This window comes from Passer montanus, unplaced genomic scaffold, assembly GCF_014805655.1.
Source record: "Passer montanus isolate IOZ18808 unplaced genomic scaffold, ASM1480565v1 scaffold117, whole genome shotgun sequence".
Lineage (NCBI taxonomy): Eukaryota > Metazoa > Chordata > Aves > Passeriformes > Passeridae > Passer > Passer montanus.
In genome coordinates this window covers 463,987-489,370 of record NW_024358389.1, presented here as the reverse complement: position 1 = coordinate 489,370, position 25,384 = coordinate 463,987, and the positions used below count along the sequence as shown (strand labels likewise).

The window sequence follows — 25,384 nt, the reverse complement described above, 5'->3', positions numbered from 1 at the left end:
CTGGCACGGCAGCCCCGCGTGCTGCTGGCGGCCGCCGCCGAGGCGCCGGGGCCGCTGGAGCCGGTGCAGCTCGGGCTGCAGCGCCTGGCCGCCGCTCTGTACGGCTGCCCGCCCAGCCTGCCCGCGCTGCTGCTGGGCGAGGACAGCGCGGGGGACCCCGAGGGGGACCCCGAGCAGGATCTGGACGCGGTGCTCCCCGAGTTCTTGGACGTGGCGGTTGGCGGCACCTTCGACCGGCTGCACGGCGCCCACCGGCTCCTGCTCAGCGCCTGCTGCCTCCTGGCCCGGCGGCGGCTCCTGGCCGGGGTGGCCGACGGAGAGCTGCTCCGCCGTGAGTCCGGGGCGGCCGTGGCACTGCGCGGGCACGAGGGCTGAGCCCGGTGCTCCCCGGGGCAGGGCAGTGGTCTGGGGGCCCAGTAACAAGTGAAGTCGTGGCAGTCACCCACACAAGGCGGTGCCATCCAGGCAGAGTGTCAGTGGGGATCCGGGGGGGACCCGGTGTCCTGCCCACAACCAGCGAGGTGTACAAGTGCAGCGAGGGCAAGGGAAGGGGGAGGCAGCGTTCAAAGTCCCATCTCTTGGTCTCTCTTTTCCCCCATCTCTTGGTCTTGCTTTTCTGTCTCCCGTGTGCTTCTCCGCCCTCCTGGCACCCGGCAGACAAGGTCCTGCCAGAGCTGATCGAGCCGTACGAGGTGCGGGCGGCGAAGCTGCGCGAGTTCTTGGAGGATGTGAAGCCCTCACTGTGCTACGACATCGTGCCTCTGGCCGACCCCTTCGGCCCCTCGGTCACAGACCCCGACCTGCAGTGCCTGGTGGTCAGCGAGGAGACCCGCCGGGGAGGGGAGGCTGTGAACAGGAAGAGACATGAAAAAGTAAATCCCACACTGGAGATCCCTGCCCACCCTCTCACCCTGATACTGCTTGGGGGCAAATTCGGTCTTGATTTGCCCCTTCCCTCTGCTGCATTCTCATGGCTGGGGCTCCCTTCTCTCATCAGGGGCTCCCGGAGCTGGCTCTGTATGAAATCAAATTGATGAAGGATCCTGACCACACTCAGAACGAGGAGGAGAAGATCAGCTCCTCCAGCCTCCGGCAGAGGCTGCTGGGGACGCTGCTGCAGCCCCCACGGGTGAGGGGTCCTGCAGAGCCCCAGCTGCAATGGGAGTGCCCGGCAGGAGGGGTGGGAGTCTTGGGAGTCCAAGAGTTTGGAGAGGCTGCCTGCTGCTCTGCAGGGCCTTTCATGGCCATCTCCAGGCCGGGGTGTCAGCCCCAGCAAAGCCCAGATCTCCGTCTGCTGCCACAGCTTTCCTCTTTCCCTTAGCGAGACCCAGCTCTGCCGCTGCGCCCGTACATAATTGGGCTGACTGGGGGAACTGGGAGTGGGAAAACCTCCATTGCCAAACTCCTGGGGAGCCTGGGCGCGTTCGTCATCGACGCTGACAAGCTGGGCCATGCCGTCTATGTCCCTGGTGGCCCGGCCTACGAGCCAGTGGTGACAGCCTTTGGGGCAGGTAGAGTCACTGGAGGCTGCAGGGAGGAGGAAGGGGAGGGAGGGGTGTCCCAGAGAGCCCTGGCCTGTGCCCCACTCCCTCCCCATGGGTTTTGGGCTCCCCAAGTGTTGTGTGTCCCATGTCAGAGCTGCTGGTGGGGAATGATGAACCAGGCTGCTGTTTGCCTGGAAAAAGCTCTTCTTCCCTGTCCTTTTCAGGAATTGGGTGAAGAGCTGCCAGGTCAGGTGTCTGTGTGTGCTGTTGAGAGCCCTGTGCCAAAGCCCTTTCCCCAACCCAGGCTTGCCACAGGGATGGGAGTTGTCCCTCCCAAACCTGTTGTGCTTCTGCCTTGCAGAGATCCTGAACGAAGATGGAACGATTAACAGGAAAGTCCTCGGGGCCAAAGTGTTTGGAAAGCAGGTAAAAGCAGGTTTATTGTAAATACTTAATGCTGTGAGTGGGAGCTGTTCTCTTGTGCCAGACGTTTTGAGTTTTCAGCCCTTTGAGATGGTGACACCTTCCTGGCTGTGTTTTCTGGCAGTGGCATGGGGACAGGGTGGGACAGGTCACATCTCTGCAGCTGAATCGGGAGCTGTGCTGGATACATTGCTCTTGTCCTGCAGCTGCTGCTGCCTCCCTGTTCCCATCCCTGTCCCCACTGCCATCCCCATCTCCTCTATACTGTGCTTTTCCTTCACCCACCTCAGAGCAACACACCTGACAAACACAGCCAGGGGTCAGTGCCCCTTGTGCCCAGGGGGGCTCAGTGGCACCTGGCCTTTACAGGTGCTCAGCCTGTTGCTCTGCTGCTTCCCCAGCCAAGGTGGAGGCACATCAAGAGGTTCTCTGGATGGACATGTCTTTTGTGGGACCTGCTGCACAGGGAGCTTGCTGTGCTGTGGAGCAAAGCACCTCTCACAGCAGAGAGTGAGAGCAGGGTCCTAATGGCAGGACAAGGAAAATAACAGGAGAAAGCACCCTGACCCTGGCAGCAGGAATGGGAGCCTCTGGCCAGTGTGAAAGCTTTCCTTCCTGGTGTTCAGTGATGGGCTGGACCCCCTCCCCACTTTCAGTGGCTCCTTCCTGGGTGTCCCCTGGCTGCTTACACCCCCACTCTCCTGGCTGGCTACAGAGGAGTTCTGAGGGCAAGGGACTGCATCTCAAATCCTGCTGTGTCCTTTCTAGGAGCAGCTGAAGAGGCTGACGGATATCGTGTGGCCCAAAATAGCCCAGATGGTGAAGGAGAGGGTCAGGGAGGCTGATGCTCAAGGTAACGAGGGTGGCTCTGTGGCAGTGAAGTGTTAGCAAGGTGGGAGTGAGCCCAGGCTGCTGCCATCCATGTCCCGGCACTGAGGAATGCCCTTGTTCCCTAGGGAAGGCCGTGTGTGTGCTGGACGCTGCCGTGCTGCTGGAGGCCGGCTGGCAGGACATGGTCCACGAGGTGTGGACAGCCATCATCCCGGAGGAGGAGGTGGGCAACACCCTGGGCCCCTCACTTACTGCCAGGGCTGGTCCTCAGCCTCTCCCAAGCGCCTGAGTGTCCCCTGTGTCCCCGCCAGGCCGTGAGGCGCATCGTGGCCAGGGACGGGCTGACCGAGGAGGCCGCTCGCCGCCGGCTGCAGAGCCAGATGAGCAACAGGCAGCGGGTGGAGCAGTCCCAGGTGGTGCTCTGCAGCCTCTGGGAGCCGGCCATCACCCGCCAGCAGGTGAGCCGGGGCTGCTGCAGCACCAGCGGTGCTCTGCGTGGTTGTGACGGGAGCTGCAGGCTCCGTGTGTGCTCAGGCCGTGCCTGGGTGCGCAGTTCACCATCGAGGCTGCACAGCGGGTGGAATTGGGGATGTGGATTCAGCCGGGAGGGAAGAGGCGTGGGACGGTGCTGTGGCTCCTGCCCCGAGCCGAGGCGCCGCTCGCCTCCCGCGGGCTCTGAGGCGCGGCCGGTTCTGTGGCAGGTGCAGAAGGCCTGGGACCTGCTGCAGCAGCGCCTGGGCCCGGAGCCCGGCCCGTGAGGGCCCGGCCCGTGAGGGTCCGCGTCCAGCCGCCACTGCCCACCATGGACCGGCGGATGGAGCAGCGTGGGACCGAGACCACCGGCCCCGTCCAGCCCCAGGGAGGCTCCGGGGCGTCCTTCCTGCAGTCCCCCCGTGACGGGGAACGCTGCAGGGCTGAGCCCCGCTGGGTGACAGTAAAGAGGCTGCTCCTGCAGTGCGTGTCCGTGCGCCCGTCCCGTGCCCGCTCCCGTTCTGGCCCCAGGCCCGTGGGGCTTCGTGTGGGACTCCCGGTGCCCATGTGAGACTCCCGGTGCTCAATGTGGAACTCCTGGTGTCCGTGTAGGACTCCCGGTGCCCGTGTGGGATTCCCGGTGCCCGTGTGTCACTCCCGGTGCTCAATGTGTCACTCCCGGTGCCCGTGTGGGATTCCCGGTGCCCGTGTGTCACTCCCGGTGCTCAATGTGTCACTCCCGGTGCCCGTGTGTCACTCCCGGTGTCCGTGTGGGATTCCCGGTGCCCGTGTGAGACTCCCGGTGCTCAATGTGGAACTCCTGGTGTCCGTGTAGGACTCCCGGTGCCCGTGTGGGATTCCCGGTGCCCGTGTGTCACTCCCGGTGCCCGTGTGTCACTGCCGGTGCCCCTGTGTCATTCTGGGTGCCCGTGTGTCACTGCCGGTGCCCCTGTGTCATTCTGGGTGCCCGTGTGTCACTGCCGGTGCCCCTGTGTCATTCTGGGTGCCCGTGTGTCACTGCCGGTGCCCCTGTGTCATTCTGGGTGCCCGTGTGTCACTGCCGGTGCCCCTGTGTCATTCTGGGTGCCCGTGTGTCACTGCCGGTGCCCCTGTGTCATTCTGGGTGCCCGTGTGTCACTGCCGGTGCCCCTGTGTCATTCTGGGTGCCCGTGTGTCACTGCCGGTGCCCCTGTGTCATTCTGGGTGCCCGTGTGTCACTGCCGGTGCCCCTGTGTCATTCTGGGTGCCCGTGTGTCACTGCCGGTGCCCCTACGAGGCGGTGCCGGGGCGAGGGGCGGCGGTGCAGGCCCCAGCGGAGCCGCAGCTCGGGGGTGGCGGGTGCTGCTCGGCACGACCGAGCTCCTGCGGGCCGGGGGGTTCCGGGGCGCGGGCCCGGTGGCCGCCCCAGCCCCGCTGACGTGTCTCCTCCGCCCGCCGGCCCCGCGCAGGTGGACGCGGCCTACGGCGACAATGGCCTGGACTCCGGTAGGTGCCCGCGCCGCCCCCGTTCGTGGGTGGCAGCGGCTGCCCGGGGACGCCCCCCTCGTGTCCCTGCGCCCGGTCACACCCCGCGCTGGGCACTGACCCCGGCACGCTCTGATTCCAGCGCTCTTCATGGAAAATGCCCGGAAAGGCAGCATAGTGTCCCGGGCCAACAGCATCGGCTCCACCAGTGCCTCTTCTGTCCCCAACACAGGTGGGGTTTGCTCTCCGTGACAACGCGTTTCTGCTCGCTGGGGAATCCGGCACGTGCCGGGCTTCAGGTCTGCCCTGCACCGAGGGGGTGAGCGTGGCTGGGCAGGATTCCTGTCCTGAGGAGAAGGAGGAGGAGGAAGGTGGTGGGAATAGCAACAGCAGGGTTTGGAGTTGAGAATCACTCTGGGTTTGACATCTTAAGGGAACTGCCGGTATCTGCCTCCTGCCAGCTCCCTGAGGAGACTGAAAGTGTCACCAGGGCTCCTTGGAAGGCTTTTCTCCTGCCCAGCCTGCTGTAGTTGAATGGGGTGGGGGCTCCGCTGGGCCTGGCTGCAGCCGTAGTGGTCCCTTGAGCTGTCTCGTGCCCCTCCTGGTGCCTCTGTGTCCCCACGCCCAGCCACACTGTGTCCCCACAGACGACGAGGACAGTGACTACCACCAGGAGTCCTCCAAGGAGTCCTACAAGGACCAGCGCCGCCGGGCGCACACCCAGGCCGAGCAGAAGCGCCGAGATGCCATCAAGGTGAGCGAGGCAAGGGGCAGCAGGCAGTGCTGCAGTGCTGCTGCAGCACCCTGCTCTCCCAGCACTTGTGTTCTGCTGCTGGACGTGCCCTGGCCCTGCCGGGCTGTGCTGTGGGAGCTGGGTGTGCTCCTGGCCCCACAGGATGAGCCCACACTCTGTGGCTCTGCTTCCCTGCAGAAAGGCTACAATGACTTGCAGGCCATCGTGCCCACCTGTGAGCAGCAGGATTTCTCCATCAGCTCACAGAAGCTGAGCAAGGCCATTGTGCTGCAGAAAAGTGAGTCCCAAGGGCAGGAGGGAAGGAGGTGCTGCCAGCCCCCAAAGCTCCGCCCTGGAGGTGTGCAGGGCAAGGTTCAGCACCTTGGAACCTTCTGGTGTGAGGGGGAGCTGGGGAGCTGCTCTCCTGCACTCACTTTCCCCAAGGGAGCTGGGTCAGTGGGTGCTGATGGTGCCCTGGTTCAGGCACCTCCTGTGGGGATCTCATGTGTGCCCCCAAATCCTCACTCTGTGTTTGCATGCTCAGCTATTGACTACATCCAGTTCTTGCACAAGGAGAAGAAAAAGCAGGAGGAGGAAGTTTCTACCCTCAGGAAAGATGTGATGGCCTTGAAGATCATGAAAGTGTAAGGGAAGAGCTGTTGGGGTCGTGCCCTCTGCTTCCTGTTGTTCCCTCCCATCCTTGTGGGGTTCTGCAGTGGTTCTCCAGCTGGGGACAGCCCTGGAGCTGGGAACCAGGAGCAGGAGCTGGTGTGGGAATTCAGAGCTGGGAGTGGCAGCTCAGAGTCACCTGTGGAGACCTCACTGCTGACCTTGGTGTGCCCTGCTTCTTTCAGGAACTATGAGCAGATTGTGAAAGCTCATCAGGACAATCCAAACGAGGGGAAGAACCAGATCTCTGACGAGGTGAAGTTCAATGTTTTCCAAGGCATCATGGACTCCCTGTTCCAGTCCTTCAATGCCTCAGTCTCTGTAACGAGTTTTCAGGAGCTCTCAGCGTGTGTCTTCAGCTGGATTGAGGAGCACTGCAAGCCCCAGGTGAATGCAGGGCTGCAGAGGGGCTGGTGCCATGGCTGAGGGGGCAGAGACGGTGGCACGGGGTGGCTGTCCCTCCACAGACCAACTGACTGTGTCCTCTCTCTGCCACAGACGCTGCGGGACGTTGTCATCGGGGTCCTGCACAAGGTGAAGAGCCAGCTCTACTGAGCCTCCCGTGCCACTTCTGTGCCCGTGGGGATGGGGCACTTCTGCCAGAGGCCAGGGTGCCAGGCACCACCCTGGGCCCTCTCCCTTGTGGCTGTTTTTAAGGTTCTCTGAATTATTTATTGTATTCCTTCTGAAGCCCAACGGTGGCTGTGCAATCAGTGCTGCTCCACTCAGTGCCTCCAGATCTTTGTAGGGACTGGGCAGGAGGGGAGGGAAAGGTGGGGAGCAGAGTCTCTGGCTCAGGCCATGGGGCTGCCTGTGCCACTGACTCTCCTTGCAGAGCTGATCCCAGAGCAGCTCCACTCTGTGCCCTCAGGCCTGTGCCAGCCCTGCTGTCCCCAGGGTGGGCAAGTGTGACAAATGCATACTCAAAACCATGGTTTCTGGTCTAGCAGCAGGAATTGCTTTTCCCTGACCCTCTGGGCTGTGCCCTGCCCCTCTGAAGCAGCTGTTTTGAGTCAGCTGTTGCATTTTGGAGGAGCCTGACAGTGCTGGCAGCAGGATGAGCCCATCAAGAGCTGGGAGCTGTGGCCCTGGCAGCACATGCTAGGGCCTTGATGAACCCCAAGCATGCTGCAGCCATGAGTCCCTGGGAAGGATCAGAGGAAGTTCCTGCAAGTGCTGGAACACCTCTCCTTTTCAGAAACTCTGGGTGTACTGCACAGCAAAGTTCTGCAGCTGTAGCATGGCATGGCTGTGTGCACTTGCTGCTCCTCCTTAGAACTTTTGTACACACACGTACATGACCAGCCTCGATTTGATTTTTATTATTGTAAATTTTGGAATGGTCCCACAGTGCTGCTTGTGCCAGCTGTAGAAGCAGCTGCTATCAGGGACATGTGTGACCCTCTCCCACGCCCAGTTTGGGTCACAGCTCTGCTGGGCACTGTCCAGAGTGATGGGACCAGGGTGCTGCCAGCAGCAGGGTTGGTTCTCCATAACCATGCTTGTGCTCCTGCTCCAGGGGCACATCCAGGGAATGTTTTTCAGGCAGTTTTTCCAGCACTGAGGAGGGAGTGCTGCCTCCTGCCTTGGGAAGAAGACGTGGAATTTTACAGACCTCACACGTGAAAGTGATGTATTTTTCTATTGTGAAAAGTAATTAAATAAATTTCACTGAATGTTTTAATGATTTTTCTGATGCTGAGTTCCTGGAGCTGTGCCCTAGAGCTGGTGGTTTCCAGAAGCCCATTCCAGCCCCTGTGGCTCAGGTTACCCTCTCCTGGCTCTGCCCTCCCCACGCCTCAGGGCCTAAACCCTGCCCTGACACCCTCTGAAGAGACAAACACCACAGGGATGTGCAGCTGAACCAAAATCCTGGTGTTTAATGGATCATATTCTCATGTGACCACTCAGGCACGCAGCAGGAAGCAGGCAGAACACAGTCAGAGCCCTGCAGCCCAGACAGTCCCTCGCTGCCTTTTCTTACCAGAACACCAGGGACACAGCACCAGTGCCCCCAGGTGTCCCCTCAGCCACATCAGACCCCAGCCAGGCTGCTCTGTGCACTAGGGGCAGGAAAAAACAACATTCCACTGCAAGGAGAGGGCCAGTGCCAAGTTACTCCTACCCACCACCCTTCCAACTGCAAAACATTTTAAAACAAACTCAAATAAATACACAGGACAGATCCCAGCGCTGCAAAAACAGAAAAAGAACAACCCAACAGCCGAGTTTCAGAGGCAGCTCTGCAGCAGCTCCCCAGAACAAAGGCTCCCCCAGCACCTCACGTGGTCGCTGGCAGCACGACGCCGTGGTCCTCATCTGTCTCTATCCCAACCTCCTCCTGCACGGCACCGAGCAGATCGGAACAGGCTCAGGGTCTGGTTTAACAGCTGAGGGCACAACCCAGCCTCGGTACTTACAAAGAATTGCTTCTTGCTCTTGGGATAGCCCTCCAGGATAGCATCCAGCAGCTCGGTGGCCTGGCGAGACAGGGCCCGTGAGGGCTGTGGGCAGCAGTCCCAGCGGGGCACCCCTGCCCACCCGCAGCACGGCCGGTACCATGCGCTTCCTGCGGCGCCACTCCCGGCGGTACAGCTGCTGCTCCCGGCACACCTGCCAACAGCAGCGGGTCAGAGCTGCCCCGCAGAGCCCTCAGCAGCCCCAGGTGAGCACTGTAAGGGAAGGGCTGGATAGATCCTGGATCCACACTGGCCCCGGGCTCAGACAGCTGTTCACCTTCTCTTTTTCCTCTGGAGTGACGTGGTTGGTAGCAGATTTAATCCTCTCCAGCTTCTCCGTGTAACTGGCACAGTCCTTCCTCAGCGCCTCGATCTCCCTGGCAATCTCAGGGGTGGTCATGGAGCTGTTCAAGTCCTTCAGCTCTGGGAAGGCGGCACCGATCACCGGCCGGGCTGTCACCCGGCACCAGGGCACGGCTGCCCGTGCCCTCGGGGATGCCGCGGTGGCTCGGGGCCGCCCGGCCGGGCACACTCACCCGCCTCCATGTGCCGGCAGCTCTGCTGCAGCGCCTGCAGCTGGCCGGAGCGGGCGGCGATCTCCCCGTCCAGCCCGCGGAGCTCCGCATCGCTGGCGACCGGGAGCTGCTCCTGCGGGGAGCGGCGGGTCAGCGCTGCGGGCAAGCGGGGCCAGCGGGCGGCGGCGGCGGCCGGGGCTCACCTGGGCGGCGAAGTAGATCTTCTGCTTCCCGTAGACCTTTTCACGCACGCTGCCCTGCTGCGCCAGCTGCTCCAGCGCCTTCACCACGGCCTGCGGGACGCGGCGTCAGCCGGGCCCGGCCCGCCCCGCCCCAGCCCGGCCCGGCCCCGCTCACCGCCTTGCCCAGCCCGTGCTCCCGCTGCAGGTTCCCGAAGGCATCCTGGGCACTGTACGGGCGGTTCTGCTCCCGCAGGTACCGCAGCAGCACGGCGGCGGCGCCTCCTGCGGGCCCAGCCCCGGTCAGCGCGGCCTGCCGGGGCCGCAGAGGCCGCCCGGTGCTCCCCCGGCCCTCCCGCACTCACCGCCGCCCGCGGCCTCGCGCCCTTTGCTCATCCCGCGGCCCCGCGCCTCCCGCCCCGCTCCGTTCCCGGTTGGCGCCGGTCACGCACTTCCGGCGCGCCGCCCGCTGCCCGCCAACCGCGGCCAGGGCGGGGCAGGCCGTGGTGGGCGGGGGAACGTGCCCGGTACCGGCCCGCCCCCGCGGGAACGGGCCGCGCACAGCCCAGAGCGGGTCGGAGCCGGGGGCTCAGCGGCCCGGGGCAGGCACTCACCGACGGGAACCGGCGCTCCCGCCGCGGCAGCCACCTCCTCCCACCAGCTCCGCACCGGACTCGCCAGCGAAGGGGCTCCAACCCGTTACCGACCTCCCGTTCCCGGTTGAGGCCGCCCCACCGCCCCCGACCCCCCCCAGCACGGTCGGATAAGCAGAGTCAGACAAACAGCAGCCAGTAACGAGGTCCCTGACGAGGTACGTTCTTGGCTGCACAAACGTGATCAGAACCGGGTCTGTATGGCTTAGGAAAAGTAACGGGGGCTCGGTGGGCAGAGCGGGGCTGGCTCGCCCTGGGGGCTGCTGGTTTGCTCACGGGGCCGCGGCAGGCACGAGCTCCTCAGTCACTGCTGGTCTGGGCTGCTGTTCCCGTGCGGTCTCGGGGCTCTGCCTGCCCAAGGCTGGAGGCAGCAAGGGCCCAGGGCACACAGCACCGCCCTGCCAGCCCTGCTGCACCTCCTCCTTCCTCCAGGAAACCTGCACGGCCCCGGCCCTGCCCACGGGAACGCACTGGAGCAGCACACGGATTTCTAGCAAAGTGTTAGTTGGCTCTCAACAAAGGCTGTTAGTTCAGAAAAGCAACACAAAGCAGGGGCTACACGTGGATGTTCTTGTAGGTGGTCTGATGGTCACAGCAGGTGTCTTATTGCCATTGAGCTCTTACAAAACAGCATCACGAGGAGCTGGAGCCAAGGGAGCAGCCAGTGCAAGGAAAACATTGTGGCTGCACAACATCCACAGTGGAGCAAGGGGCTTGGTTCCACCTGGAGTTGGATATTGCTGGGAGAGAAGACTTGGATTTGTGCACAGATTGGGATATCAGGGAACAGCTGTGTGAGACAGAACAGCATTGAGTCCCAGACATGATGTCTGAGGGGCTCTGTCCTGTTCCCCTGGTTACACATCAGTGCCAGAACTCAGTGCACAATTGTTCCTGGCGATGCTGTCAGTCCCACTGGACTTGAGAGCTGCAAACACCCGATTTATTGTCTCAGAGAAAGTTTGGAGCAGGCAGCATCATGTCAGACAGTGCAGAGTGATTGTGGAGCTATCCCATCAACGCCTCTTCCCTCCAGATTGCCAGTGTCCTTTATTTTAAGATCCAAGCGAGGCTATGAGTCACAAGTCACAGTGGTGTACCCAGCCAGCACTGGCTGTCACATCACCCAGACTCACAGGAGACGACTGAGAGAACTGTGCAAAGCTTTTCCTTCTAGGATTCACTCCATGATGCGCAATAGAAAACCAGAGGGAAGTGACAGGGTGGTTTACTGGCCCCGGGAGCCAGTGGGATCCAGCTGGTTCAGCTCGGACTGATCCAGCAGTTCAAAGTCATCCCCTTCAGCGTCAGTGTCCAAGTCCAAACTGGCTGCTCTGAGGTGAGTCTTTGCCCCTCTCTGGGGGTTGGTGCTGCGTGAGGAGCCTGGCTGAGAGCCTCCTGACAGTGCCAGCTGGATCATGCCCCTGGTGACAAAGCCAGCGATGTTGTTGGTGAGGTTCTGCACCGATGGCACTGTGCCAAATTCCTCCTGCTCGTATGGGAGCTGCAGCTCCTCTGTCCCTTGTGGGCGGTACGCCAGGCTCGGGATCCCAATGCTGGTGTCATCTTCATCATCTATGCCAGTTGCTTCTGGGTTTATGGAAGGGAAGTCAGGGAGATCCCTGGCAAAAGATTCTTCTGGGTCACTGTGACCATCCAGGTCTGGAAGAGGAGAAAGTGCTTTAATTGCCAGTAGCCACCAGCACCCACAGGCCCAGGCAGCAGCTGGGCCAGCAACTCCCCTGGACAGGGTTGGGAGCTCACAGTCCACTCTCTCTTCAACATCTTCCTCCCCTCACCCCAAGTGTCCAGATTCCTCTGACCTCCCAGCTCACTCAGTGCTTTAATTGCCAGTAGCCACCAGCACCCACAGGCCCAGGCAGCAGCTGGGCCAGCAGCTCCCCTGGACAGGGTTGGGAGCTCTCAGTCCACACTCTCTTCAAGATCTCCCTCACCCCAAGTGTTCAGATCCCTCTGACCTCCCAGCAAGGAACACAGTGCTGAAGCAGCCACCTGTGAGAGGGGAGCAGCAGCACCCACAGCCAGACTGGCAGAGCCTGATCTGCCCGTGCAGAGCTGCTGCCCTCGCTCAAGCACCACAGAATGAAGGAGGAAGTTCAGTTCTGAACAAAACAGGCACTTGCAGCTCATTTCCAGCAGCAAGGCTGACATCAAACAGCCAGACTTCAATGATGGGAGGTAACACATCCTCCCTCCGACCCACCACACTGGCACCTGCTTGGCATTCCACACCTTCCAGAAGCTGTTTCCTCTCACCTTCTGATCCCTCTGTCAGGGGCGTCTGGCCCCTGGAAAGGTTAAACATCCCATTTTCAGTATAGGAAACCTCAGCATCTGAATGCTCAGAGTCAGAGATGGTCAGTTCCTTGGCAACCATGGAGTCATCCAGCTTTGAAATAGAAGATAAAATTGAAAACATCAACACTAGAAAGGTTATCCCCATGCCTCAAGACAAAATAGATGATGGAGTGGCCTCCAGCTGAACCTGGACCCCATGGGAGACTGGTACTTGAGACTCATTCACATTTACTGCACAGTCTAGGAGACTGCAGCTGGCACAAGCAGCTCTGGACATTCTTTAGTGGAACAGAGTGGGAAAGACCTATCTGAAAGGACAGTGTCCTCATCTGCTTTCCTATCACCCTCAGCTGTGCTGCCAGATGTGCTGCTCACACCTCAGCCAGATGCTGCATGTCCCCCCAGTGGGGTTTGTTCCTTCCAGCTGAGCTCTTCCCTCTCCAGAGGCTCTGTTACCTTGGGGCAGAACGCAGCCAGCTCCTCTTCGCTGTCACTCCCATCATCCGTGGCTTCCTGACCAAGGGCCCGGCCACGCACTGTTAGAAACCAGACACAAAGCTGTTACTGCTGCTGGGGCAAGGCTCTGTGCAGGACCAGAAAAGCCCAGACTGCACATAACAGAGCAGAGCTCTGTTCCACAGCAGAGCCATGATCATTTCTGACTGCGGCTGTCACAGGTTTTTTTCTGAAATGAACATGTTTAGAACTCCCTCGCACAGAGCCTTTCCTCCTTTTTCCAGAATAGAGAACACACAGTTCTGACAGCCAAGAACTGGAGCAGCTCAGTGCTGTGAAAAGCCCACAGCAGCTGCTTCCTAGGAGATGGCTGCAGAGGCGGAACTGCCTCTCTCGCTTCCCAAGGCAGTTCCAAGAATTTGCCATGCCAGACATGCAGCCCACCATGGCTGGAGCCTCTGCTCACAGCCCGTTCCAGGGATCAAAGATCAAGGTGTGAAACCTTGGGGGCAGAAAGGGCACAGGACTCACGCTGCCTCTGGCGCTGCCTGGCTGTCACGTATCCCCGGACGCTGAAGTCCAGCCGCTGCAGCACGGGCTCCAGCCTGCGGTACACGCGCTGCCCCAGCCTGTGGTACACGGCCAGGGGCCACAGCAGGACCAGCAGCACTGCAGGGAGTGGAATGCAGGTTAGAAGGTTGCTCAGGATGCTGCTTGGCAAACATCCTGCATGTATTGTGAGGCAGCACAACACACAGAGCACGGTAGATCTGAGCACTGAGGGCAGTGCTGTGGGGTGTTGTTGGAACAACAGGTGCCATCACCTCTGCCAATTTAACAAAATTGACAGGGCAACCTGTTGGTGCTCAGATCTGTAGTTATTAAGCACTCAAACACCTTCTCTCCAGACCAGACTTCGAGTCCTGGTCAAGAACCACCACATTCCTGGCAGAATGTATTGTTTTAAATTTTAAAGCCACTCACACAAGCTTTCCTTTTGAGCCCCATCCTTTGGACATCCAGCACCCACTCATCTCCTTTCACATGTAAGTCTGTGCTGGCACAGAGGTTTACTTACACAGCAAGTATGAGAGCAAGAGCCCAGGGATGTACTGGCCCAGGACAGCCAGGAAAGTGAACACTCCACACACTAGAAGGCAAAACTGAAGACATGAGAGACAGTGAGTTTCCAGGTTTAAGCAGTAGGTCCACTCACTTCTTGACCATGTCAGCCTCTGCAAATCCTGGGTCAAGTCATTGTTCCAAAGAGGGTGAAACCTTCACATTTTCCAACCACCTGCTCCAGAGTGGGCAGACACAGGGGTGTCTGCTCCCAGAGCCACTGGCACTGAGACCTCCTGCCTCAGGGCAGGTGTCCCAAAGCAGGGACACCAACAGCAAGGAAGAGGCTAAACTAGAGAGCTCCTCAAGGTGAAGAGGACAAGGGCAGTATCACTGTGCTACAGGTTTCTCTTCCCATCAACTCAAAAAAAAAAGAAGGAAAAAAGCTTGACACACTTTCTCAAACTGTTAAAACCCAGTGAGGAGACAAATTTGACAGTGACTTGAAAAGCCAGACACCTACAGAAGGAGCAGCCACGCTCTCACTTCAGTGGTGCAATCCACACACTGACATTCACTTTCTCCTCCCTCCTCCACAACCTGATTATTCTGCCTGGGCTTTCCATTCCTCCCCACCACATAACAGGCACAGTGTTGTGGGAGACCTCCCATGACAACCTCCCATCCAGGAACGTGTTCAGCCAGTGCTGGATGCCAGCACAGGAGGATCCTCGTGGTCAGCAGAGGCTCCACACCAAACAGGTTATTTCTGAACTGCACATTCTTACCTTGCCAGGACTTTGCCTCTTGAAAACGAAGAGGTTATTTAAGAAGTTGGTCCCAGTCACCCATCCTTCAGCCAAATGATGGCAGAGCTCTGGCAGTCCAAGCAGCCGAGGGTGGACGTATCCCCAGCTGCAGTGAAGGCAGAATTTGGGAAAATATTGCTGCATCAGTGTCAGCCTTGTTACAAATACTTGTCTGTTCCCACCCAGCAGAGCTCTAGAGATGAGGGCCACTTGCCCTCCAAGCAGTGCCCTGCCCAAAGCAGTTCATCTACAGCCCCTCTAGCAGCATCCCAGTGCTCCCACAGCAGCTGACGAGCAGGAATTTCAGCCAATGTCCTGGACCAGTTTCCATGCTGCTGGAGGGAGTGCACAGTGCAGAGGCAAATCAAGTGAATCCCTTTACTTTTTCTGTGTTTACATGGTCAACTGCAGCCTCCAAGTGTTCAGCATGAGGTCTAGAAGCAGCCTTGCACCTCACTTCATGTGCTCAGTTACTCTGGAGGCCTTGAACTGGTCAGTTTTGTTAGTGTTGCCTAACTGCTAGTCAGGAGTACCTGAAGGTTAGAAAGAGCAATTCCTTTTGTGCCTGGGCCTCTTAAAAAAGAAATTAATAAAGACAATTGTCCTTTGGCAGCTGCTCAGGTGATTTAATCAGGAACTGACATCCAGCACAGCCTGGCAGTGGCAGGAAGGTGTGCCCAGAGAGGCAGGTGTGAGCAGTGAGGCAACACCTCAGCATTTCTCAACCCATAATTAATGCTGCAGTCAGGTCATAACTATGCAGAAACAACTGCTGGAACAAGCCTGTTAAATATTCCCTATCAAGTCTCAGAAGACTTCATTAATTCCCACAGAAATGCTGTTTTCCTGCTACTGGAGAGCCATACAAGAGGAATTGCTCCTAAGGCAGCACCTCTAACTTCAGGGGGCAGGGAACCAAGCAAGCATAATTGGAGGCTGGTATGAAAGCAAGGCACAATGAAATGGCTTGGGCAAGTCAAAAACTTCTCATGACCACCTGACTGCATCTGGATCTCCATCTGCCCTCTGCTGAGCAGCTCCCAGGGCCCTCCTCCCTTCTCCCCCTCCTCCTCCTCACCCGAAGGAGCCAACATCCCAAGCATGTTGCAGGTAACAACACAGTATCACAGCAAAGTAGCACAGCACAGCAGTCAATTAGTTTCCTACCTCTCATTGTCTAATTCATCAGGTCTTGCCACTAAAATATTAAGAACAGACACTACATTAGTTGCAAGGAATTTGCCATGGGAATGCTTAGCTCTTGGGATTTAAGTAAAGCTTTAATAAGCTGGGGAACACCTGGAAAAGACATTAACTGTAATTACAGGATGGAGAAGCATCACTCCATAACAAATCTTGAGTGTGTACGTGTGACAGTACAGGACTGCAAGAGCCTCCCTGCTGCTCCTTGGTGTCTGTTGGACTCTAGAAGCTGCCCACTTCCCTCTCCCCCACTCCCTGCACACACAGCTGGGGAGGAGGAACAGCCTGCAGACTGGAGGCATCAGGATTTAAATCCTTTGATACCTTCCCACCCAGGCTGGCACTTGAAAGAGATGTCCCAGCCACTGTGAGAGATCAAATCAGAGGGATGAGGGAGCTGGACAGACACTGTCTCCTAGGAAGGAGCCTGAGCCAAGCTTTGAAACCAAGGAAAGCTTTAATGTCTTCCCAGGAACATGGATTGAAGCAGAAAGCTGGGAGCTGAACTTGCTGGTTAGTCAGGGAACCAGCCCTGGGAACATGCAGACCCTGACACTGCTCCAAACCAACCGGTCCATGCAAAGCCAAGGGACCCCAGCTGCTTGGAATGGGGGAGTTCATCAGTGTATTAATGTCACAAAGGAGGGATACAACTGCTTTGGTTACTGAAAGCTGAAAACTAAAAGCTAACTTCATTATATTATGCTGTTCAGATGCCTCTTCTCCCAAGGACATCTCTGCTCAACAGCAAGGGACTTGTCTTCATCCTAAACTGATTATGGATTCCGAGGGGGATTCCAGATGAGTTCCACATATGCTTCTACTTCTCACCCTGGTCCTGAATGCTCAGAAAGTGAATCACTGTGTCCAGCCTGCACTAGGTCACGTACATCCTGTGGCTCAGGATTACAAGACAAATACCAGTGTCACAAGCACAAAAAGAACTTGTGTTTACACAGGTCACAACATCACAGCTCCAGATAGAGCATGCCTGCAGTACTCCTGCTGGCTTCTAGACCCTTAAAGCAAAAAGTTGAGGTTTTAACAATGTAACTGCAGGCAGCGCAGAGCCTGTACTTGTGGGGCTGGAAACTGGGCTTGATTTGCTGCTATGAGCTCAAAATGTAACTTACCACCAATTTCCGGCCAGATTTTGTGCTTCCACTGGTCTAGACACACTACCACTATGAGGGTTAAAGCAACCAGGAACAGCAAACGAAGGGAAGTCAGAGCAAAGAGCCTACAGGGAAGAAACCAATGAATTGGTACCGGCCAGATCTTTGTGAGACAAAAAGGGGCAACACAAACCAACTCAAACCACTCAGGGGGAAAACTCAGCAGCGTGCCCCAGGGGCAGCTGCTGGGTGACTCTGCTGGTGTCGGTTCTCCCGGGACAGCCCTGCTGTGCAGCTCCTGTCCCGGGCAGGCTGCCCTCCCTCCCCTGCCACACAGCAGGCTGAGTTTGGTGCTCTCAGGTACGAGGAGAGCACGGGGACGTGGCTGCAGCAGACGCAGCGCTGCCGGTCCCTCCGGTCCGGAACGGGGCACGGAGCAAACCCGCGGCCCCTCACTCCTCCCCAAGCCCCGCAGCCCCGGCGATCGGGCTCGGCGAGGCCGCTGCGCCGCCCGGCCCCTATCCCGATCCCGGTCGCGGTCCCGGTCCCGGTCCCAGCCCCGCCGCTCACCAGAACAGGCCGTGCACCGCCACCCAGCACAGCGCGCTGCGGCCCGGCCGCTCCCACACCAGCGCGGCCTGCACGGCGCCCAGCAGCGGCTCGTAGGGCCCGAGGCGGCAGCGCAGGCCGGGCCCGGGCCCCACCGCCGTGGCCGCCGCCGCCATCGCTCCCTCACGGCGTCAACATCCGCCCGCCGGCTGCGCGCGCGCGGCCGCCGCCAGCATGGCGGCCCCCAGCAACCGACTGTAACTCCACTCTGCGCGCCGCCATCTTGGCGCATGCGCGGCCCGCCCCTCCCGCCGGGACGCACGCGCGTTGCCAGGGCGCCGCCGCGGGCGGAGGCGCGCGGCGGCGCCCCGGAAGCGGGCATCGCGCACGCGCAGTGCCGTTGGCGCCGGCGGGAGACGCGGCGGTACCGGAGCCGGGCGGGGCGCGGAGCGGAGCGGAGCCTCGGCCGCGATGCCGCGGGAGATCATCACCCTGCAGCTGGGCCAGTGCGGCAACCAGAGTGAGCGCGCCACGGCCGCGGCGGGCCCGGGGGAGCGCGCACCGGGCGCGGTCGGGATGCTGTGGGTGGGGGGGGCAGTTAGCGGGGCCTGGCGGGACGGGGCGGGGCCTGAAGCGGGAGGGGCGGGGCCTGCGGGCCGGGGCGCTCCGGGCCTTGCCCCGGTACCGGCCCCGGTCCCGCTCCCGCTGCCCGGCCCGTCTGAGCGCGCCTCCCCGCAGTCGGCTTCGAGTTCTGGAAGCAGCTCTGCGCCGAGCACGGCATCAGCCCCGAGGGCATCGTGGAAGAGTTCGCCACCGAGGGCACCGACCGCAAGGACGTCTTCTTCTACCAGGTACCGGCGGCGCCGCGCCGGGGAGCGAGCTGCCCCGCTCCCCGCGGGGCTCCGTGCCCCGGCGGGCCGGCTCCCCGGCTGTGCCCCTTGCGCAGCCCTGGCGGGCACGGGGCCGCGGGCGGGCGGTGACCGTGCCGGTGGCGGCGGCGGCTCGGCCCCGGCTCCCGCCCGCTCCGCGCTCCCGCGGTGTTTGTGGCGCTCCGGAGGCGGAGCAGAGGCACGCGGCTGCGGCTGCCGTAGACAGAGCGTTATGTAAGCAGCGAGGGCTCCTCCCCTGCCGCGCTGGGAGCGCAGACGCTGCACAGCCCCAGCCAAGCCCGGCCTCGGGGGCTCGGCTGCAGCCGGGGGCGGCTCGTGCTTGGCGGTGGAAGTGGCACCCAGATCCTCTTGCTCCCGTTGTAGGCAGATGATGAGCACTACATCCCCCGGGCCGTGCTGCTGGACCTGGAGCCCCGTGTCATCCACTCCATCCTCAACTCCCCCTACGCCAACCTCTACAACCCAGAAAACATCTACCTGTCTGAGCATGGAGGGGGAGCTGGCAACAACTGGGCCAGTGGCTTCTCGCAGGTACCAGCCCTAGTGCTGCTGGGTGAGACTGCTCAGCCCTGGGGCTTTGTCCTGTGTCCCACCCCGGGCACAGGACCACGCTGCCAGTCTGACTCACCTTCACACTGAGCTGGAGCAGCTCCTGTCCATGTTCTGTGGGAAAGGAGCAAAACCAGTCCTGGTCTCTCTTGCAGGGAGAAAAGATCCATGAAGATATTTTTGACATAATAGACAGAGAGGCTGATGGGAGTGACAGCTTGGAAGTAAGTGAACAGGGGATTTGGTTCTGGTGGCCCTGCCTGGGGTTTTCCCAGCTGGGTTGCTCGTTGTGAGGTTGAGCTCGGCACTCTGGTGGGCACAGACGAGCTCAGTGAGCTTCTGAGCACAGGGCATGTAGAGAGGGGATCTGGGGACAGGAGATCTGTCCATCCCCACTCCACCTGCCAGCCTGCCCCAGAAGTTCTCTCACTGTTTGCTTGTGGGGCATCTTTCTCTACTCTGTCCATGTGAGCCCATACCCTGTGTGTGGACTGACAGGGCTGTCAGGTGTTCGTGTCAGGCTGTGACGTGGCAGCAGGGGAAGGGAGAACATCACTAAAAGAAGCTGGCAGGAGATTCCAGTGCCTTTTGTGGGAGCTGAGCATGTGGGAGCTGCCCTGGAGTCACCAGTGGGAGCTTGGCCTCAGTCATTCTGGGAGGAGGGAGGGATGTGAAGGACCCAGGAAAGAACATGCAGTTCCATTTCCTGTGACTGTCTGGACCCTGGAGGTGACATTGGAGCTGTTCCAGTCCTGTTCTGGGTGGGAGGAACCTGACTGCTCTCAAGCAGCTGTTGCACTTTGTGGGGTGTGCAGAGATGTGGATCCCACAGTGTGGGCAGGAGTGGCCTGAGGAGCTGGGGTCAGTCTGCTGCATCCCTGCTGCCACGAGGAGCTCTGGCCCTGTCTGGCAGGTCTCTGTTGGAGGAAGCAGGGGTGACACATTGTCTGCCTGCTCTGGGGCTGAGCTTAACCCTCAGCACCTGCTGCTTCCTTCCAGGGGTTTGTGCTTTGCCACTCCATTGCTGGTGGAACAGGCTCTGGGCTGGGCTCGTACCTCCTGGAGAGACTGAATGACAGGTGAGCACAGCCCTGTCCCCTTCCCACACAGCAGAGGCTGGCCCAGCCTGGGCAGCCTGCCTGGAGCTGGAGAGCGCTGACTCAGAGCCACCACCCCCACCCAAACACTGCCTTGTGCAATCCCTGGCGTGCTGCCTGCACAAGGCTGCCTCCTGATACGCCTGGGGACTTCAGAGGCTCTGGAACTGGGCTTGATCTGTCCAAGCTCTGCCTTCCCTCAGCCCTTCTTATCAGGCAGCTGCCTGTGGACACCCTGACGGTGCAGGGGAGGGTGGGAGGCTCTGGCTGAAGGCTGTGAGCTGCCATGCTGGCCTGTTTCAGCTTGCATCCTCTTGAAAATACTTGTGAGCAGCTGCTTAATCAGCCTGTGGATAGCTCAGCCTCCCTGTAGCTCCTCTGGCAGCCAGCTCCTGTGCTGCTGGGGTAGGCATTGCTGGGACACATTCTCTCCCTCCCTGGGAGCCACTCTGGCTGCAGCTTTGGTGACTCACCCTGTCCTGAGCCCTGGAGACTGCTTAGGCAGCTTGTGGGAGGGGAGAGTGCAGCTTGATGGTGTTAACCCTTGAGATGCTGCACTTCTCTCTAGGTATCCCAAGAAACTGGTGGAGACCTACTCAGTGTTCCCAAACCAGGATGAGATGAGCGATGTTGTCGTCCAGCCCTACAACTCCCTGCTGACACTGAAGAGGCTGACCCAGAATGCTGACTGTGTGGTAAGAGGCCTGTGCTGCAGCCAGCCCTGAGGAGATGGCCCTGTCCCCAGAGCTCAGAACTGCAGCCCATCCTGGGGCCAGCACCATGTGCCAGCAAGCCCCAGGTGCAGCAATGAGTGTGCCCTGAACAGAATGGCCAAGCAGATGTGGCCCCAGGGACCCTCACTGGTGCTAACCCCTGCAGAGCTGCCTGGCATTTCTGCCTTGGGTCCAGCAGATCTTCCCAAGGCACTGAGGACTGGCTGTGCTTCCTGTGTAGCTGTGCTGCAGCCCCTGCATGCATGCAACACCTGTGTCATGTGCAGCACCCACAGCAGCCCCAGCCAGGCAGCGCCTTCAGCCTGCACCGGGGCCTTTGGCCATGTCTGACCAGACTCTGGGGCTGCTCCCTGCATGTGGCAGTGCAGGAGCAGTTGCACTGGAGCTGCTGCTGGCCCAGGGGCAGAGCTCTTTGGGAGAGCACGGGGAGCACCGCCAGGAAGGAGGAACAAGGTTCCATTGACGGTGTCGGTTACATGCCACATGAGTCAGCTTGTGGTTTCAAGTGTCTGCCACTTGTGCAGAGGGCTCCTCTCAGGGCCTGTGCTGGACCACCAGGGCCCTGGGACACATGGCCAGGTCTGGCCTTCCTCAGCTGCCTCAGGGGCCCTTCACAGAGCCAGGTTTCTCTTGCAGGTGGTTCTGGACAACACAGCCTTGAATCGGATCGCGACAGACAGGCTGCACATTCAGAACCCGTCATTCTCACAGATCAACCAGCTGGTGAGAAGGACTTTTCCCTCAGGAAAAGCAAGCACGGGGTTTCCCTGCTGTGTTCAGTTTAGTCTGAACCAGCTTCATGGGGTGGGCAGCCTGGAGCTGTGAGTGAGGGTCCTGTGCCCTTCCAGGTGCCCCAGCTTCCCTTGGCACGTCAGCATGAGGCAGATTTTGACACTCTGTGACCCTCTGCTCACCCTGTCCTCTCTCCTAGGTGTCCACCATCATGTCTGCCAGCACCACCACGCTCAGGTACCCCGGCTACATGAACAACGACCTCATTGGGCTGATTGCCTCTCTGATCCCCACGCCCCGGCTGCACTTCCTCATGACGGGCTACACACCGCTCACCACCGACCAGTCGGTAAGGCAGGCTCTCCTCCCCATCCCCGGGGGCAGAGGAGCTGCCACACTCACCTTGCAGCATCCATCAGCCCCGTGAGCTGTCACTGCACGTCCCAAATCCCAGCCCCACGTGCTCACACCACATGACTGCAGCATGTGCAATTAATCAGACCTGAGCAGGCAGCTGTGCTTGTGCCAGGCTACCTGCTGCATGCATCAGGGTGGCTGTTGAGGTCCTCAAGGCCTGGACTGGCAAAAGCCACCCTTAGCAGTGATGAGAGCAAGGCCAGGAGAGTGGCCTTGCCAGTCCTGCCACCCCCATGAGCCATCAGCTTCAGCAATTTGGGTCCAAACACTAATGCTCATTGTCACTGATGGTGGGTTACAGGTGTCAGCCATTTCCTGAAGCTCAGTCTGTGTCTGAGAGTGAATTTGCCACCCCTCTGCACTTCAAGTGCTGCTTCTTGTGTCTTGCTGGTCCCTAACCAGTGCCCCCCAGCCCCCTGGTGCCAGTGGGGCAGTTCTGTTTTGGGAGGTGCTCACCTGCACTGACCCACCACGGCCCGGAAGGAACTAACAGCTGCTCTTCTCCTCTCCCTGCGTGCATTTCCTCAGGATGTTTCTCAGAGAAGCAAATCTGAAAAACTGCTGGCTCTGAAAAGGGTATCAGTGTGTGATCTGTCCTCTGAGAGAGGAGTGTGGACAGGGCTCAGCCAACAGCTCAACCAGTGCAGGAGGGGGCTGCCAGCTCACCCAGCTGTCCCTGCTGTGGGCAGCCTGGGTGCTGGCCCTGGCTGTGCCCCCCCTGGCCAGGAGCAGCTCTCGGGGAGGGGAGTGGCCAGGCTGCCCATAGCTCAGAGCTGGGCAAGGCAGGGAGGGCATGCAGTGGGGAACAACCCCTTTCCTGCTGAACCCCCACTGCTCCCTGCCTGGCAGTGGGACAGGACCCATGTTTGATAGCAAAAATATAAAACAGATCCCTGTCCCTCTGTTCTCAGCTGAGCTTCACCCCCAGCCCTGCTGTGCTGCAGGGTATGGGCCAGACAGCCCCCACGCTGGAGCCTCCACTTACACTTTGTTTCTTGGCCTGGCTGTGCCTGTTGTGCAGTGTTGGGATTTCCCTGTCTTGCATGTGGCTTTGCATGTGACTGCATGCCCGGGGTGAGGGCATTTCTGTCCAGCTGCCCCCCGTTCCTGTGTGAGTGTGTACCAGGCAGCAGGAGGGCAGGGAGCAGCACACCTACTGCCTCTGACCCCTGGCTGGCCCGTGCAGGTGGCCAGTGTGAGGAAAACCACAGTCCTGGACGTGATGAGAAGGTTGCTGCAGCCTAAAAACGTGATGGTGTCCACAGGGCGAGACAGGCAGACCAACCACTGCTACATTGCCATCCTCAACATCATCCAGGGCGAGGTGGATCCTACACAGGTGAGTCCCCGTGGCTGTTCAGGTACTGATGGCCATGGTGTGGCACAGGGAGGAGCATGGTCACTCTGCAGGGATCCTGGGCTGAGGCTAGGCAGTGCCTGAGATTCAGATTGCTGAATTGCCTGAGATTCAGAGAGCTGGCTTCAGATTGCTCCTGTTTGGGCTTTGGCCTCATGGAAAGGCAGCAGTCATGCTGGAATGACTGAATTACTGAAATGACTCCCCGTGGCTGTGGGGAGCCGCTCCTGGCTCTGCTGCAGCCAGCCTGTTTGTCCCTCACCCTGCTGTCCCTTGCTGCTCTCATCCCACCAGGTTCACAAGAGTCTGCAGCGGATCCGGGAGAGGAAGTTGGCCAACTTCATCCCCTGGGGCCCCGCCAGCATCCAGGTGGCTTTGTCCCGCAAGTCCCCTTACCTGCCGTCGGCTCACCGCGTCAGTGGCCTCATGATGGCCAACCACACCAACATCTCCTCGGTGAGCGCCTTCCCTCCCAGCCCTGCAGCCCCAGCCCTCGCGTCTCCTCGTTGTGGGCCTGTCACAAAGCCAGGCACGGGGGCGGGTGGCTCCCAGCAGGGCTCAGTCCTGCTGGCTTCCCTGGGGAGCTGACTTGGCGCCGCTCTCCAGCTGTTCGAGCGGACGTGCCGGCAGTACGACAAGCTGCGCAAGCGAGAGGCCTTCCTGGAGCAGTTCCGCAAGGAGGACATCTTCAAGGACAACTTCGACGAGCTGGACAACTCCCGGGAGATCGTGCAGCAGCTGATCGATGAGTACCACGCAGCCACGCGCCCTGACTACATCTCCTGGGGCACGCAGGAGCAGTGAGTGCCCTGCCGGGAGACAGGAAGGTCCATGGGCACCCCCACGCACGCCGTGCCCACGTTTGTCACCCCTCAGCGCTGCCTGGCGTGGCAGAGCCCTCGTGCCAGTGCTCCTCTGTGGAAAGCTCTGTGTGGGGAGCCTGCAGCTCCTCGGCGGGGCTCAGCCCCCGCCCCACCGTGTGCCCTGGCCCAGGACAGGACTGGGGCAGCTGCGCGCTCTGCTGGGAGGGAACCTCTGCCTGTGGACGCAACACTTGCTGTGAGGAGGAGGAGGAGGAGAGTGACCCTGGGGCTGGGAACAGGCCTGGCCCCCTGAGTTTGGGTGCACAGAACCCCCGTGGCCAAAGGCTCCGTGTGGCTGAGCTAGTCCTTGCCCTGGGCAGGAGCCTTGTTCCTCCTTGGCCAGATCAGGCCTGGGGCACGGGCTGTATCTATATTTTTGTAGGTTATTTTGCTTTAATAAAGGCTGTTCCTGCACTGATGCTGCCTGCATGACTCCACATTGAACAGCCAGGCAGGGAAGCCAGATGCAGAGACTGAGGTTGGTGCTTGCCTTGTCTGGCTGGCCAGCTGGGCCCAGTGCACAGGAGAACCATGGCTACTGCTCACTGACATGCCCTGGGATGTGCAGGGCCAGCTCTGCCCCGGCTGGCAGTGCCATGGGGCCCAGGCAGCACTGGGCAACTGCAGCAGAGCCAGAAATACTGGCAGGACCTGCCAGCACAGCTGACCAGGGCTGGGACTGGCACCGCCCTGCCCGCAGAGCACACAGCACCCACATGGATCTTCTGCAGGAGGGAGGCCCTTGCAGGGGTGGGCCATGAGGGGCTGGGGATGCCCTCACCACTCAGGATCCGAGGCAGGGACAGCAACACCAGGAAGGACGTGGGCATGAGGCCATACAGTGTCAGGGGTATGGACACAGCAGTGCTGGTCCTGACCTGTGGGAGCTGGGCTGTGGCCTGGGGACAAGGGGCAGTGCTGGCGCCAGCCCAAGCCCAGACAGCCCAAGGTGAAAATTAGCATTTTCCTCTTACCCTTTGGGGCACAGAGCAGGTCACTAAAAATACAGCCACTGTGGCAGCACGGGCTCCCACGCCCTCTTTGGCAGCGGCCCCCGTGGCTGGGGCAGTTCCCCCCCCCCGGGGCAGCCAGTGCCAGGGGCTGCCGGGGAGCTGGAGCTGCCTGTGCTCTTGGTGAAATGCCAAAGGTCGCCTGGCAATGACCAGAGGGACAGCAGTCCCTGCCCCCAAGGACACTCTGTGCTGCTCCTCCCCGCTGCCTGTCCCAGGCCCTGCTGCCCCAGGGATCCAACTGTCCCAGCCTCCTGCTGTCAACCCACGCTCCAGGACAGGAGGCCCAGCCTTTCCTTTGTGCATTTATTTAGAAAAACAACCAACCAACCCCCCCCCCC

The 25,384-nt window shown here is 60.2% G+C and overlaps 5 protein-coding genes across 5 annotated transcripts; 3 read left to right on the top strand and 2 right to left on the bottom strand.

Annotated features, from left to right (window-relative positions):
* Nucleotides 1-3: 3 nt before the first annotated feature.
* Nucleotides 4-3,692, top strand: COASY (Coenzyme A synthase; the record flags this gene model as incomplete). Its single annotated transcript, XM_039697195.1, has 9 exons — nt 4-331; nt 658-872; nt 998-1,129; nt 1,322-1,511; nt 1,846-1,910; nt 2,676-2,760; nt 2,864-2,961; nt 3,050-3,196; nt 3,440-3,692. Coding segments are annotated over 9 exons (1,317 nt in total), but the record flags the coding sequence as incomplete, so codon positions are not given.
* A 785-nt stretch (nt 3,693-4,477) lies between these two features.
* MLX (MAX dimerization protein MLX) lies at nt 4,478-7,763 on the top strand. The gene is made up of 7 exons (XM_039697110.1): nt 4,478-4,694; nt 4,816-4,905; nt 5,321-5,427; nt 5,605-5,704; nt 5,951-6,050; nt 6,261-6,462; nt 6,574-7,763. The coding sequence occupies exons 2-7, from the start codon at nt 4,824-4,826 to the stop codon at nt 6,628-6,630; spliced, it is 648 nt and encodes a 215-aa protein (XP_039553044.1). The 5' UTR covers nt 4,478-4,694; nt 4,816-4,823; the 3' UTR covers nt 6,631-7,763.
* A 166-nt stretch (nt 7,764-7,929) lies between these two features.
* Nucleotides 7,930-9,942, bottom strand: LOC120496550 (PSMC3 interacting protein). Its single transcript, XM_039697109.1, has 8 exons — nt 9,594-9,942; nt 9,407-9,513; nt 9,253-9,342; nt 9,071-9,182; nt 8,812-8,957; nt 8,635-8,688; nt 8,496-8,555; nt 7,930-8,416 (listed from the first exon to the last, which is right to left on the bottom strand). Exons 1-8 carry the CDS (start codon nt 9,622-9,624, stop codon nt 8,357-8,359), a joined length of 660 nt encoding a protein of 219 aa, XP_039553043.1. The 5' UTR covers nt 9,625-9,942; the 3' UTR covers nt 7,930-8,356.
* Nucleotides 9,943-10,020: 78 nt separating this feature from the next.
* On the bottom strand, nt 10,021-17,698 carry RETREG3 (reticulophagy regulator family member 3). The gene is made up of 9 exons (XM_039697108.1): nt 17,416-17,698; nt 16,864-16,970; nt 15,695-15,725; nt 14,507-14,633; nt 13,735-13,819; nt 13,188-13,325; nt 12,657-12,736; nt 12,159-12,291; nt 10,021-11,543 (listed from the first exon to the last, which is right to left on the bottom strand). The coding sequence occupies exons 1-9, from the start codon at nt 17,568-17,570 to the stop codon at nt 11,110-11,112; spliced, it is 1,290 nt and encodes a 429-aa protein (XP_039553042.1). The 5' UTR covers nt 17,571-17,698; the 3' UTR covers nt 10,021-11,109.
* Nucleotides 17,699-17,753: 55 nt separating this feature from the next.
* On the top strand, nt 17,754-24,452 carry TUBG1 (tubulin gamma 1). The gene is made up of 11 exons (XM_039697107.1): nt 17,754-17,914; nt 18,133-18,245; nt 18,648-18,815; nt 18,989-19,057; nt 19,833-19,912; nt 20,499-20,625; nt 21,301-21,387; nt 21,596-21,745; nt 23,000-23,152; nt 23,465-23,626; nt 23,777-24,452. The coding sequence occupies exons 1-11, from the start codon at nt 17,866-17,868 to the stop codon at nt 23,972-23,974; spliced, it is 1,356 nt and encodes a 451-aa protein (XP_039553041.1). The 5' UTR covers nt 17,754-17,865; the 3' UTR covers nt 23,975-24,452.
* Nucleotides 24,453-25,384: the final 932 nt, after the last annotated feature.